At 35.8% G+C, this 15,784-nt stretch overlaps 2 protein-coding genes across 3 annotated transcripts; both read right to left on the reverse strand.

Moving 5' to 3' along the window:
* Positions 1–909: 909 nt before the first annotated feature.
* Positions 910–10,791, reverse strand: LOC104245871 (heterogeneous nuclear ribonucleoprotein Q). Of its 2 annotated transcripts, none has more exons than XM_009801568.2 (9): positions 10,627–10,791; positions 7,404–7,871; positions 7,208–7,324; positions 6,895–7,035; positions 6,495–6,668; positions 5,947–6,154; positions 5,678–5,853; positions 2,914–2,999; positions 910–1,220 (listed from the first exon to the last, which is right to left on the reverse strand). In XM_009801568.2, exons 2-9 carry the CDS (start codon positions 7,833–7,835, stop codon positions 1,094–1,096), a joined length of 1,461 nt encoding a protein of 486 aa, XP_009799870.1. In that variant the 5' UTR covers positions 7,836–7,871; positions 10,627–10,791; the 3' UTR covers positions 910–1,093. The 2 variants fall into 2 exon arrangements, with proteins under 2 accessions (XP_009799870.1, XP_070006541.1); XM_070150440.1 differs by having other exon boundaries at positions 7,404–8,455; positions 10,627–10,763.
* A 1,103-nt stretch (positions 10,792–11,894) lies between these two features.
* LOC104245870 (replication protein A 14 kDa subunit B) lies at positions 11,895–15,499 on the reverse strand. The gene is made up of 3 exons (XM_009801567.2): positions 15,312–15,499; positions 14,158–14,416; positions 11,895–12,229 (listed from the first exon to the last, which is right to left on the reverse strand). The coding sequence occupies exons 2-3, from the start codon at positions 14,411–14,413 to the stop codon at positions 12,165–12,167; spliced, it is 321 nt and encodes a 106-aa protein (XP_009799869.1). The 5' UTR covers positions 14,414–14,416; positions 15,312–15,499; the 3' UTR covers positions 11,895–12,164.
* Positions 15,500–15,784: the final 285 nt, after the last annotated feature.

The raw sequence follows: 15,784 nt of genomic DNA on the forward strand, positions 1-15,784 counted from the left end.
GGTTTTTAATTTTTCGTGTGCTAATGTCTATGTCATCTCCATAAATTTGGGCGACAATATCCGAATTGCTTAAAAGCTTATAGACCCATTAGAAACGACCTAATGAACAATATTCATTGCCTCGCCATAATCGTTCCTCTTTCTTTTTGCATTTTAGGAGTCCATTCGAAACAACCTAATGAACAATAGTCATAGCTTCGCTACGACCTTTCCTCGTGTATTAGTACTTGCTGATTTTGTAGAATTTTTTTAATGGACTTCGATTCGCCTGAAATTTCATAGTCTTATAGGAAACGACCTAGTAACCAATATCTATTGCTTTGCCATGACTTGTGGGTTCATTTTATGGTGTTTCATGGTCATGCTACACGAATTTGTGATTATATTTCTTCTTTTTTTTATGTGTATTACTACGTGTTGATTTTGTAGAAGTTTTTTGACGGATTTCGATTGGCCTAAATTTTTGTAGGTCCATACTCCATAGGACATAGTCACCTAAGGGTGTGGCCTACCCGTTAACGAAGTTCGTGAAAATCATTAAAAAATAAAGTTCAAATCCCAACGAGAAAGGAACAAACAAAATGTTAGGCATAGCAATACAATATCTGTGGCTGGTAAAACTAGCCAATACCCATTGAAGAAATAGTTGAAGCATACATAAACTAAGCCCTCACATCACTTTAACAACAAAAGACATTAGCCCCTAAGTATCAACAAGGCACATTGATTAATTTGCCGTAAACTGAAGTGAACAGATACTTGCTGAAATTTGATGTGATATCTGTTCATATTAATGGAAAATTTCTCGAGCAGTACATGACTCACGTGTGTTCTTACACAAGGAATCTACTAGAGTAAATGCACACGAATTTTCCTTTCTGTTTGAACTCCAATGTTAAGAAGTCGATAGATGTGCAAACATTTACTTTAAAAGGGGCAAATTGCCATGAAGAGAGTTTGTTAAAGCGAGACTAGAGACGACGGTCCATTCTTTAAACAGGCTACAGATACATCAGTCAAATAACTTAAATTGTCAAAGTGAATAACCTCAAATATTGTTCTTTAATAAAACATTGCTGGCTCTCATTTACACCTAGTAAGGGTTGTATCGGGAACGCCCTCGTCCACTGTCACCCCGCCTTCCACCACTTGAACCTCCTCCTCCATTACGGCCACCCCGTGATGCTGGAGGTGGGGTATGCATAACACCTGGTTGTTGCCTGGACAGGGAAAAGAGATCAGAGATGATATAGAGAACTTTTCTTCGTCATTTTTGAACCAATCAAATACAAATACATCTAACACGAACAATCATTTGACCCTGTCATCATCCAAACATCTCGGATGCAATATGAGTTCTTTGAACATTTTGAACGTGAGGCGACATCAGATAAGAAGAATACTGGAAGGAATAAATGAGCATATCGAAAACCTTGTCAATCAGTTCAAAAAGATATAATTCTCAGCTGAAAGTCCAGTAATTTCTGTATTACCAATAAAAACTAGAGGAAAGGACAGAATACCAATATTCAACTGTACCAAAAAAGCAAAACTTGCAAACATGGAACACCGAGCGCAAGCAATAAATTATGTTTCATTCTGCAGGAGCGAGTAGTTCTAAGAGGCAGGTGACTTCTAGATGACCAAAACTTTAACTTAAGCTCCTAACCCCCTCCCCCCAAACAGCTGTTAAGTAAAATGATCTGATGCAATAACAAAAGATAAAGAAAAGAACACAACTCCAAGATCATGGTCTGATGCAACCTGCGTGTATCCCCACACTCAAAGAGTCTAAGGAGCAGTGTGGACAAACTTTACAAAAGTATCTTGAGAAGTTTTTTGAAGACAAACCCGTGCATAGATAACTTGTCCCAAAAAAGTAGTTTTTAGATCCTAAGTTACTTAAACTGTTAAACACAGAAAGAAGGGCAACTTACAAAGAAAATGTTGTTGCAAGTTTGATGTATGGACGTAAATCTTCAAAAAACAAAAACATGAACTTTTATCTAGTTTATTATAAGAACCATCAATTATCTTCAAAAATTACCACATTTGTGTCCAACTTAATTAAATTTCTATATTAAATTGCATCCTCCTATCTCATGGTTGCACTGCAAAACGATGTTAATGCTGGGTTGAAATAAAATTAGTCAAAAAACTTTAGGGACCATGTTGCTATTAAGCAAGGTCCATAAAAGGCACTTTTTCATCCAAAAGCAGCCTGTTAGCACATCTACAACTTATAAACATTTCTTCGAGTTTCTGTAAAAACTTTCTTTCAGAAATTTGAAAAAGACAAGCACCCTTTTTTCTTTTTTGATATGATGGTGTCCGAGCCAGCTCTGCCAGGATTTGAACTCTGGTCTCAAGGTTTGTTCCTACATCATTGACCACTAAGCCACACCTTGGGTGCTAGACAAGCACCTTTGTTAATAGAATATCTTCACTTTTTTGCCCAAAAGAAACAGTTTCACAGACAAATGCTTCCTAGAATTGACCAAGTGTCTACACAATGCTAACTGTCACAAGTGACAATTATCAGCAGAATGCTTATTCTGATGAATATTCTGGAACAAAGTGAACCAACCATGATGCATTTACTACTCAACCAGGTATATAGGAACCTAATTAAACACCCTATTACTAATATCATAGAATCTAATGCTTCACTAGAGGTTCACCAGTGTTATATATGGATTGCATGCCTTTTGTCTTAGAAGCGCCTCTTTTACATAATATGCATTAATGGTATTCCATTTCTTGAATTTCAGCCATGAATCGTGATAACTGGGATTCTGAAATTGCAGAAATTGATAATTAACTTTTGCTCTGGACATTAGTTTTCCTTTATATCATGAAATCAGATTGGACTTTTCCTTTCCAAAGCGACTGCTATAGACAAGTTATACTTACAGCACATATCCAATCCTTCCATCAGGTAAAAGCATCGGCATCATCGCCAAGCCAGCAGGTGAAGCTCCTCTTCCATAGACCAGTGGCTGTGAAGTGACGGAAAAGAGTGTTAGTAAAGCTGCAGATTCACAAATTTACCTGAACACAAGCTACACATGAGTATGATACTATGATAATATAAGGCCCATCAACTCATCCAATTTAGATTTAATTAACACGGGAATCTTGCAGTATACATTGCAACTTTGTAATATAGATATTTCTTGTCTTGGAGAAAAATCCTGCATATGTAATATCAACACATGGGAAACAATGTTGTTAAAGAGTTAATTAAAACTTGCCAAGCCGTGAAGCTCGATGAAGCCCACGTTGTGTGCTTCGCCTTGCTTAATCAGTAAAGCGTAGACGTCAAGGTCTATCTTAAAGGGCACAACATATATATTGCTTAATTATAGTTTTTCCATTCTTTTGTCCAAATAATTATTGTTTGTGTTTACAGTAACATTTTCGTGCATCGCAGTTCTATTCCTCGTTTTTTCTTCATCAGCACTTTTATTCCCTTAGCCCACGCTTTAATTGAGCATTGCGCTTAAAGCTCCAGGAAATTTTTGGCGCTCTTTTGCCCTTTTGACTACTCTGATTGGAACTGGTTATCTCCTCAAAGTTTTTGCTTTTATGTATTATAGTATAATTAGCAACAATTTGATAAGGAGTATAATTAGCAACAATTTTTAGATGATTAAATCATATTCATTACTACAGTCTCTCTACCTTCACAAGGTAGGGATAAGGTTTGTGTACACTCTACCCTCCCCATACCCTACTATGTGGGATTACAATGGGTTTGTTGTTGTTGTAATCATATTCATTAATAGAAGTCCTGTACAAATCGCCACAAGAAAATGACCCAACGGAAACCTAGAAACTGAAGGGAGCAGTTAACAAAAGAAAGCTTGCTTACAAGCTACAAATAAATGGAACGCCAATTGTAAGAATTATCGAAACACTCAATTTCTTCTTTTTTTTTCTTTTTTTTGTGGGGGGGGGGGAGGTCCAACACTGAATATATGTATCAAGAACAGCAAAATCCACCTTTAGGAATCTATATATTTGAGGCAAAGTTAACATTAATGCGTTTCTGGAAAAAAGTTAGATGCATTTTACTGAAATAAAGACTAGGATTCACAGTCATACAAGATTAGACAACATTTGAGAAAATGTGAAATAACCTAAGCATCCAACCCAAAACCTTAAGGGATGTGGAGAGGCCCATGGTATTATAAACCCATTTGGAAACCCTTACCCAACCGTAGGCAAGTGTAGCATTCTCTAACATCCTCCCGCTTGTGTAACCAAGTTATACGGTTTGCACGTGAATTTGATTTTCTTTTCTTTGTCTACCTTTTTTTCCTGAAGTAGAGAGAGGACAGAGGAAGCTCAACAGGACTGGATTTGGAGTAGAGGGAGTCAGGTTAGGCTCAATAAGCTAATGAGTAGGCCTGGAGAAATGTTATTACCTCGATGAGCTGTTGAATTGAGAGAGAGAAAAAGAGAAAGAAGCCCAAAGCAGCTCCATGGGCTGATTTTTGAGAGAGAGAGAGAGAGCATGAAGAGAGAAAAGGGATGTGCAGACAAGCCCAACAAAGTTTGGCTCTGATACCATTTACAATAAACTGATCATCCAACCCAAAATTTTAAAGCAATGTGTGGAGTGACCCACGACATTATAAATCCCTTTGGAAATCCTTATACAACCAATGAGGGATGAGTGTAGCATTAACCAATACAAATTGATCACATCTGACCAAAGTCGAAAGTAGCACAAATAGAGAAGATTTTGTAATGTGATGTGCCAAGTGCTAACTTTCGTATGCACCGCTAACATGAGTGCAACAATATGATAATTAGGTGATTAAAAGAAACAAGGTAGACCTAAAATCACAGCGACAAATCTGCCTCAAAAGACGTATAACCTCTTGAAACCAATGTAGACTTAGCTAAGAATAAAACACTGGAACAAAACACAATGGAAGCAAATGATACATATAAGGGGTCATTTGGTTATCGGAATATGGATATTAATCCCGTGATACAATTTGGGATTACATTTATCACATGTTTGGTTATAGGAATTAGCTAATACCGATATAAGTCCTATTCCCAAAACTGGGTATTACCTATCACACATTAGATGTGAGATCATAATCCCAGGATTATAATCCTGGATATCCCAGATTGGAACCAAACAACCCCTAAGAGTTATTAACTCATTGATATTAAAACTCAGTATGAGTTCTTGAATAAAATATCTAGTTTTAGAGACCTTAATGTACCTTAGAAGACAAATTATTTAATACTTCCTTTGTTTCAAAAAGATTTGGCACTATTTCCTTATTAGTTTGTTCCAAAAAGATTGGCACCTTTCAATGTTTCCTTGATAGAAAGCATTTATAGCCACACAAATGTTATGGCAGGTTTCAGACCACAAGTTTCAAAAGTTCTACAGTCTCACGAATGTTATGGCACCACATATCTTAAAAGCCTTCTCTTCGTTATTATAGTTTGTGTCAAACCAAACTAAGACAATCTTTTTAAAACGGAGGGAGTATTAGAATGCAATGCCTTAAATATAGCATAATTTATATAGAGGACTAATATATACTAAAAATTAATATAGATTAAGGTATAGTTGGTTGATTGAAAAGGCTAGAACATCGAATGCAAAGACAAACAGTCACCATCAAAAACATGAAAAAGTTCTTACTTGGCCAACACCTGCACCACCATATCCTGCACTTAGAGCACCATAGGGAGCCCCAACCATGCCATAGCCAATACGAGGAGGGTAAGTTGGAAGTGTGGGCCCCTTTTGTGAGCTTGATCCTCCTGAAGATTTCTGATCTGCCTGAGGCTTTGCGAGTGAACACTCCAGTATTTTTCCTGTATAAGAGCACCGATGCATCAGTGTCATCATACATTTTGTTCTATGAAAATGAAATCAAATCCAAAGAAAGAAGTAGGAAACAGACATACCATCTATCTCATATCTCTCAGTGTTCTTCAGCGCCTTCATAGCACTTGACCTCTCAGCAAAGTGAACAAAGCCATATCTGCTCTGTTCTTGCCCTGGTTTAGCTGGAGGAAGAACTACTTTCGTAATTTTCCCATGATGTTCAAACAACTCTTTTAGCTTGTCTTGAGTAACGTTTTTGGGCAAGTTCTTCACATACACTGCTTTAACCTATATAGTCCCAAAGGAGACAAAAGGTGCTTACATCACAATTCAACATCTTCAGAACTTTTGTTAATTAACCAAGCTGGACCATGACGGACAATATTTTATGCACCAAGCGATAAATCATTCTCAAGAAATATAGCTACTTGGTAGTATTCCAACTTAGGATAAGATATGCAAAACACAATCCATAAAGCAAATCAAAACAAAAATCCAATCTGTCAAGCCCAAATCACCAACTATGCAAGTATCTTAGAACCCCCCACCCCCACCCCCACCCCCAAACAAACACATTAGTTTGCATGGAAAGGAAAGATAAAATATGTAAGAGTTCTAAAAGGAGAACCTGTGCAGAGGCAGCAGTTTCAGCATTTTTGGGATCTGCCCAGCTGACAGTTGGTGCATTATCATCAAGCTTAAAGTCAGAATTTGACATCTTTTGTCTTGAATACTCTGCACATGCATTATTGTAATATTCTATAAAAGCAAATCCACGATTTCTACCGGAGTTCTGAGGATCCTGTATCATAGGAGTTGGAAAAAGAAATTAAAGCAACAAAAATGGTTTCTCCTTGCATATATATTGGGGGATGAACTTAAATCTTCTTCGCATGAATAACAGGATTTAAGTGGAAGAGTAACAAAGGTGGAGCTGCAAATATATAACCGATGACAAAGATACTGTAGCAAAAGGTTGAGAAACGGAATAACTATAAACATATGTCAAAAAAGGAGCCAGATCTTACCTTCACCAGCTCAATAGTAATAACCCCAGGTCCCACATTCGTCACAGCTGTCCTCATATCTTCCTCCCCCCAGTTTCTAGGAACATTACCAATGAACAACCGATGTTTAGCTTGAGCTGGAGAACATTTTACCCTTTTTCCCTGGTACAGGAACAGCTATTAGAGAACCCAAAGAGTCGAGCAAATAGATAAATTTCCATTCACACTTATGGAAATGTACATCAGGGCTGTAAACTGTTTAATAAGTGACTGATAAAGTAGGCAAGATGAGACAAAAAAAGAGTACAGTTAAGGAGAATAGCATTTTGCCTACCTTCAGCTCAGTGTTGTTGAGCTCCTTAATAGCCTTGGATGCCAATTCCTTGTTTCTATAGGTAACAAAAGCGTATCCCTTGTTCTGTGTTGAGTCCTTCCCTTTCATTATTCTTACCTGCGATTTTCATTCATGTTATCCTAGTAAATTATGGGATAACAATAAAGAACAGCTAATGAACAGGAAAAGAATTTACCTCTGTAACTTCCCCAATTGTCTCACAAAAATCCCTCACATCTGCCTCAGACACATCTTGAGTAATGCCACCTATGTACACTTCTGAGCCATGAGGAGGAAGTGCAAGGAGCTCAGCATGCTTTTTTTCCACATCCTCAGCATCTGTATCAACTTTCATTTTTACATCCTTCGAACCCTTTGCTTCCCCAGCTCCATCGCTTTCATTTTCCTCCTCCTCCTCCTCCTCCTCCTCCTCCTCTTCTTCCACCTCCTCTTCTACCTCTTCTTCTTCTTCTTCCACCTCTTCCATTTCCACCTCTTCTTCTACTTCTTCATACTCAATCTCTTCATCTTCTTCATTATCCCCTTCAAAGTCAACCTGCTCTTCAGCCTCAACAGGCTTCTCAGGTTCAGATTTAGTAGCTGCAGCACTGGCCCTTGTCCTCGGCATCTTATATATCTAGGAAGATAAGCTGGCACTGCAACTCTGATGGAACCACAGAAGCCGGAAGCATTTGCAAAAGAAAGAAGAAAATTGTGGACAGGCTGAACCAAAATGAAAGGCCAAGAGGATTTCCAGAGTAAAGAATATCTCAACTGAACTTGTTCCATGAGAAATGGCCCAAGGAGTTCCAATGTCAATTTTCAGTAAAAGGCTGACAAAATTTTACCAATACAAACAAAGACAGGCAAGAGAAGAATACTGAATGATCAAGAGGGTAATATCCTCCATCAGGTGCAAAAATAATGAATCAATGAATTCCTTAAAAGGTAGATACTGATTGATTTCTGAAGGGAAGTCAGCCTTTAGTCTACACTATAAACAGGACCAATGCATTCATAACAATGGAACAAGGCCAAGAAAGAAAATAAAAGAAAACAAGGAAAGAGAAAAGAGATAGAAGAGCGAAACTTTGAAAGGGTTAATCTATTCGTATTAACCCATGCAGTAGCAGGGGAAATAGAATGCTAAACGGATTGGTCATCAAGGTTTTGATCCCACCAGACCCAACCCCGTAAAACATAATTCCAGTTCCAAAATACATGTCCCATTCTGTAAGTGAGACCTCCCTGCAGTAAATTAATGGACATACAATGAATGCACTGATAAAGGAGCAATCTCGACTGCACTTTTTAAATAACCATTGCTCAATATCAGAACAGTCCACAAGTTGTTTTGCTAGCCCATTGGAGTTAGCACTTGACCTCAAGAAGCAGATTAATTTATAGCTAGCTTAACCAGAAGTCTAATCAGTCTCATAATGACGAAGACTGTAAATTTGAAGTAGTAAGCAAATCTAGCTGACACTCACGAGCTTGGAATAAAAAGGTAAAAGGGATATCACCCTTAGCACTTGAATAAAAAGCTTAGAATCACGCATTTCCCCTATATTGCACGTAAAGCTTTTTCTATTAGAAATCAAAACTATTTGTTAACCATAATTATCATCTCCTAAGTCCATTAGCATCAGCATCGTGAAGTCTTACTAATCCTCCACTGATTTCTTTATTTCTAAACGATTAAAACATAAAAAAGTCAATGACAAAATCTTCCTAGTGGAAACATCGAGGTGCGCACGACCTGGCCCCAACTCTACCATTATCATAAAAAGATCCTTCATGGTAACATGTATTCATTCTTTTCAGACCGTGGACCTTTTCATCTTTTAGTTAATCCCATTTATAAATGCACCATGACCACCACATGGCGTCACAAGGTAAAAGCTAAATTTTATTGTTTTTAAGAAAGAAGAGCCAAATTTTATTTTTCTTGATCTTAAGTACAAATTAGTAGTCTAAAATATAGAGTCGAATTATCAAAATGCTTCTAAATTCCACTTGAATTGTCTAACCTAAATTAAATGGTCTTGTTCAAAATTTGAATTATATGAGTTATAAGCACCCAGGCTCTCAATTTTAGGTTGCGTCATACCCTAATTTGGAAGATATAATAATGCTATAGCTACTTTTTCTTTGTATTTTGGACTAAGATTTTGGAAGGTTCAATAGCAAAGATAGCCTCTAACATTTATGCTTCCACTATACAAAAGAAGGTGTTAGCCCCTTTACCAAATGTCAGAAACAATCCCTCGAAGGCTTCAGACACTATTTGGCACGCCTAGTATAAGTCTTCATCATCTCTGAAGCTCAACATTAATTCTCAACCACTGAATACAGTCATTCTTGAACAATCAAGATTCTGACAAGCTTTCTGTGTTGGGAAAGGGGCTGGAAAACAAGAACAAATATAACCTTGTCGACAAGTAGTGACAGTCTTTTGCCTAAGACAGATAGATGAGATGCAAGAGCATAAGATGGGACCAATGCATCTGGATCATGCACTGCCTCTAACTTAGGAACACTACTTGTAACGTTTGCATGTACATATACAATTAACATAAGTGAGTTTAAAGTCAAAACTAGGTAGTTTCAGCAAGACGGAAAGTACTTTACCGAAACTAAAATCATGTTTTGGTGTTTAATTTCTTGCAAATACTTTCCAACGAAAAGGAGGAAAATGACTTCACTAACTTATAAGCGGAAGTCATTTACTTGCCCCAGCATTTTCAAATTTTTAACTTCATATCACTACTCTAACCAACATTTGGACATTATTATCAATCATTAATACTTTAATACAACAACCCACCATTAACCAGCCTGATACCTAATACTGCAATTTTCACCTGTCAGTAAATGACCCACTTAGCTTTTTCTTTTATTTTAATTGTTTTATATAGGTAAATGACCCACATCTATAGCTGTACCATCTCAATGTATCCTCCCATTTAACCTCTAATGTTGCAATAAAGGGCAGTTTGGTGCACAAAGCATCCCACGTTCACCCAGGGTCTTGGAAAGGGCTGCACCTATCCTAACGCAAGTGTTAGTGGCTGATTCCACGACTAGAACCTGTGACCACGGAGACAAATTTACCATTGCTCCAAGTCTCCCCTTCAACCTCTAAAGCTGCAACATTAAACCTTCTAAGGAAACAAAATTTCAACAGACGTCCATGGGCTATTGCACACAGATCCATGTAGGTATACCCACACATAAAAATAACCCAATTATTCAGAACAAATCTAATCCGAGTAAGCCAAACAAAATATGCACATTCTATCACCCACCCCCTCCCACCCCGAAAAAACAGAAAGAGAATGGTGAAATGTATACATAGAAAAACATATTAAAACAGCAATTACAACAAAAGAAGAAGCAAAATGAGAAGAAATTATTACCCTGAAATGAAATGAGAACCCTCTTTCTTTCCTTAGCTGTGGAAGCAAACGCCGAGACCAAAAACTAGCTCCCGTGAAAGTAATCTGCGCTGTGTTTTGAGGGTAATTTATAAACCCTAGATTTTGACGACCCAGCTGGATTTGGTGTTAGGGTTTTGATTTGGGTATATTTTTATTTTGTATGATTGTTCTGTTACGTATTGACAGTTTTCTCCCTATATTCCCATGTCCTTTGCGTCGTAAGTAAATATCTATAAGGGTATTTATGTCATTAGAGATCAAGTGTTCAAACTGTGGGGACACGAGGATAATCCTTGGAATTTTCTTTTTTGTATATACAATTTCATATAGACCCTAGTAAGTGTACGTATATGAATTGAGAACCAAAAAAACTTTTTCCTTTTTTTTTTTATTTTTAAATTTAATTGTTTTTCGGAAGGAAAAAATAAGAGGTTGTTATTATAATTTGTTTGATGCATAGGGGATAATTTTTCCTAGATTATAATTTTTAGAAAAAAATTCTATGTGACAAATATTCTTGAATTAGGCATATATTCTATTGAGTTATCATATAATAATCAGATTACTCGGTAAAATGTGTATAATTTGTACCTCTTTTTAATGACACGTCAATATGTCAAAACTCTTCTAAAGTTGAGAGTACACTCTATTTAAATTATTTAAAGTATTTTTTTTTATACAATAACCACAAAAATCATAGAATACTTTATATGGTTGGATGAAAAATGAGCCTTCGTAGAGTATGGTGCAAAAACAATTTAAATTTATGTTATTTGGAGTTAGAGGAACTCAATGATAAAATACAAACATTTTGGAGAGACTAATGTAGTTATTAAATTCATCTTCATATATGTGCATATTTCAATCAAAATTAGTTACTTTGTCATAAAATACAAAAATATAAAGTGAAGTAATATTTTTAAAGAATTCAAAAGGCACAATGAAAAGATTAGGAGATCATGGGCTACTAAAGTAGAGACTAGAATATGGTGTTTCAGTATACAAATGTGGAGCTATTGAAATACCAACAGAAGTATTTCACATAACAAACATGAGTTTGATTTTTATGGCTTCTCTTCCCGCTTATTTGTTTTCGTCTAAACAAAAAGGAAACTTAAATCATAAAGTTCAAATTCTGAATCCGCCTATGAAGCTATCCAATATATGTCGAATGAAATTGCATTGGATAGGGATGGAAGTTCTAGATTAGGGATTGGCAAAGTTGTACCATTTTTTTCACACATGAGTGTCCAACTTATGTAACACAAATCATTTGAAGTCAAACTGACTAGCTGGGGAAACTACAAATATTAAGGTTCAATACCAAATAGCATAAGTTGAAAACTAAACAAGTTTCCCTCTAACACAGAGCTAAACTTCTGATGATGAAACTACCTAACAGAAGCTGAAGATCCAAATGTTCAAAGTACTTCTAACTATTATTATACATTTAAAGACTGCAAAAATGCAGCAGAAGTAAGATTACATCCACTACTATAGCATTCGATCGCCATTTCTCAGATAAACAAGTGCTTATGGTCCCCATTTGCCAGTCTGCAAACCTTGTCATAGCTAGTAATATCTGCCACATATGCAAGAATTTGGGATTCAGAAGAAGATTAGCAAGTAAAGATAATCAAGAGGGAAAGCACTATGTATATAGCAAAAGTTTTAAAAAACCTCAAGTCATTAGCAGAATTTTACATAATCAAACTATGCCTACATATAATGCCCATAGCATGCATCAAGTTATATGCAGTCTGGAATCACTTATTCTGAGGGTCAGATTACTACATCGATATTGCTTGTGTTTCGGTCCGTTAATATCCTGCTATTGCTATGTCTCTTTTCCATGGCTTGTTCATCTTTTATATTGTATTTCTGTACTGCTGATATTGTGCTTACTTCAGCCGAGAGTCTATCGTAAATAACCTCTCTACCTGCACAAGGTAGGGGTAACGTTTGCGTACACACTACCTTCCCTAGTCGCACTTGTGGGAATATACTCGGTATGTTATTGTTGTAAATTACATCGGTCTTGAAATGTTTGACAAAGTCAGAATAATAACAGCTATCACAGATGGTAGTAGTGTAGACAAGGTAGAAAACTACCATAAATTATAAACATCATAACAACCTGATCAGTTAAACTAACCAAAATTCCATTTGTTTTACTTCTTGAATTTCTTATAGGAAAAATTCAGAGAAGTAACAGAATGAAGATAAATGACAGGCAACGAATGACTGTACCATCTTTTATTCAATTCACTTAATTGAATACAATGAAGGGAAGCCTTGGCGTAACTGGTAAAGTTGTTGCCATGTAACCAGGAGGTCACGGGTTCGAGCCGTGGAAACAGTCTCTTGCAGAAATACAGGGTAAGACCATCTCTAATCCTAATACCAAATTTCACACCAAAATGGTGTAACACCAAATTTACTCCAACCATTACACCATTTTTTATATCAAAAAAGAATATTTCTTCTCTCTCTTCTATATTATATTATTATCTTCTATTTAAATTTCATCTTTTATTTCCTTCAAGCAAATTCTATCTTTTTTCTTTTTTTCCATATTCATCATATATAATTCACATTCACCACTTATATAATCTTTTTTCCATATTCATCATATATTTTTCAATTTTAGCAACATTAGATATCTTACATTTGCATTTTTTATTTTTAAATAATGGTTATATTTCTTTTTATACAATTATAATAATAATAAAATTAACTTATAATTTTATATAAATATAATATATACAAAAATTAATATATCAAAAAAATAGGATATAAAATTAAAATTATAAAGATCTTAATATAAAAATTAATTATATACACAATATATGATAAATTAAAAGTCCAAAAAAATAAAAAGATGAATAAAATAATAATAAATCAAATTTGGTGTTGATGAATAGTGTCGCACCTAATTTGGTGCGACACTATTCACACACTATAATGGTGCAAGATTTGGTGTTCCATTGGAGCAAAAACACACCAAATTTAGATTTGGTGCAAAAAATAGTGCACCCTTGGAGATGCCCTAAGGCTGCGTACAATAAACCCTTGTGGTCCGACCCTTCCCCGGACCCCGCGCATAGCGAGAGCTTAGTGCACCAGGCTGTCCTTTACTTAATTGAATACAACCAACTCATCCGTGGAGTATCTTATAGATCCTAAATTTCCCGCTACATGATACTTTTGCTTGGCAACAATAAAGTTTATGTACTGAAAACTGCATCATCAATTATATAGTTATGAACTTAATCTTTACAATGCCTTCCTTTCCCTTTTCATCTATGAGTATGAGCAAAATACAGTTTATTTATCTCGGGGGAAATTTACATTTCCATCTTTACCAATAGCTCTTTCAGTTCAGCAGGAAAGTTTTGGAAGTGATTGCCGATGAAAGCATGAACATGTATTGTACAAAATTAACATTCAAATGCAACTGATATAAGAAAAGCCAAGAGTATTTATCTGAATAACATGAGTAAGACATACCAAGTGTATCACCAAAATTGGTCCAAGTTTCTGCTTGAATAGACTGGGTAGTGTCAGCAATACCAATTACTTCAACAAAAGTTGAAAGAGGATTAGGTGGATATCCTTTCACAACTAGCTGTTTTTCATCTGTGGATTTTCCAATGACTGTATCACCATCAGATTGCATAACCTGAACCACTGTGCGAACCCTCCTTCCTACATGCTCCTTGAGGAACTCAGCATTGACAAAGACTGCAGGATTTGACGTGTCCATCTCCTACAAAACAAAATATAAAAATTTAATCGACATTGTATTTCTTGATGTCATATGCCATATTATAGGGTAACCATTGGGTGTACGAACAAAAAATCCTACACTGGTAGCTTAAAAGATAGGAAAGCTACATATACAACATATGGATACTCTTAATGGTGTGAGGTTTTTTGGGGAAAACCGTGCAAGCTTGGCTCAAAGCAGACGATATCACGTCATGTTAAGAATATCCTTGGGGTGGTTTAGCCCAACAATAGCATTTCCTATCTAATGGTTATCTAGCATTCACTTTGCGATGAACAACAGAAATTGACTAAAATATACCAAATTTTCCACTAATATCTTAGACTCATTTGCCACACTAAATTTAGGAATATTGAGTGAGATATGACTTCTATAAGCATTTCACTCTTAACAATCAAACCTAGAGCCAATAACTAGTTATACCAATGAATAGAATTAAAATTTGTAACTGAGAAACACTTTTCGAACCTTTTTTTCTCTATATAAAATTATGTTTCTGGTTCCAGAACTCTAGTAAACAGAATTAGTAGACATTTTACATTTTCATTGGCTCTTGCTACTCAAAATTTAAAGACGGCTAATCAGAAGCCTGTTAGTTACACTTTTGTACACTCTCTAATAACACTATGACAATTAACAGTAAATACTTCCAGCTGCATATTTCACATCAAACATCAACTAAAAAATTAAAAAAAGAACCAAAGTAAATGTCCTATTCGCACCAATTCGAGAATTATAAGGGTTAACTGAAAAACAGTAAGTCATTTTTACAAGAAAACTGCAATCAGCGATACAACTTCAACAAATCAAAACGACCCAAATCTTACAAAATCATCAATTAACACCAAGTTGTTGGTCCATTATTAAATCTAACCTTGGCAATGGATGATAATTAATGGATCGAGGAGAAACTGGGGAGAGTGAATAGAGCTGATGAGTTTGAATAAAATTGGGGAAATGAGTAGTCAAGACTTTTATTTACTCTTGATGTGGCGGCAAAACTTCCCGCGTTTTTGCAGCCCCGTCCAGTTTTATTGGGCCAAGCTTGCCGCCCTTTGGCCCATGACTAGGCAGGGATCTTTACACATATAGCTGATCATATTCATTGTTTACTTTTTTAGCTATATACATAAATTATATACAATTATATACATGTAATATATAAAATATGTATATATCATACCTCCATCGGCTATTTTTAGTTTAAATGGTTGGGTGAACGACTATTTGGGTTAATTCTTTTTTTTTTCTTTTTCTTTATTTTATTAATGGAGTGTTATTGCACGTATCTTCATTTGCGCTCATGTCTAATTACCTTGTTGTTGCTACTGTCTTTTTATTGCTTCA

This window comes from Nicotiana sylvestris, chromosome 7 (genome assembly GCF_000393655.2).
Source record: "Nicotiana sylvestris chromosome 7, ASM39365v2, whole genome shotgun sequence".
NCBI classification, from domain to species: domain Eukaryota; kingdom Viridiplantae; phylum Streptophyta; class Magnoliopsida; order Solanales; family Solanaceae; genus Nicotiana; species Nicotiana sylvestris.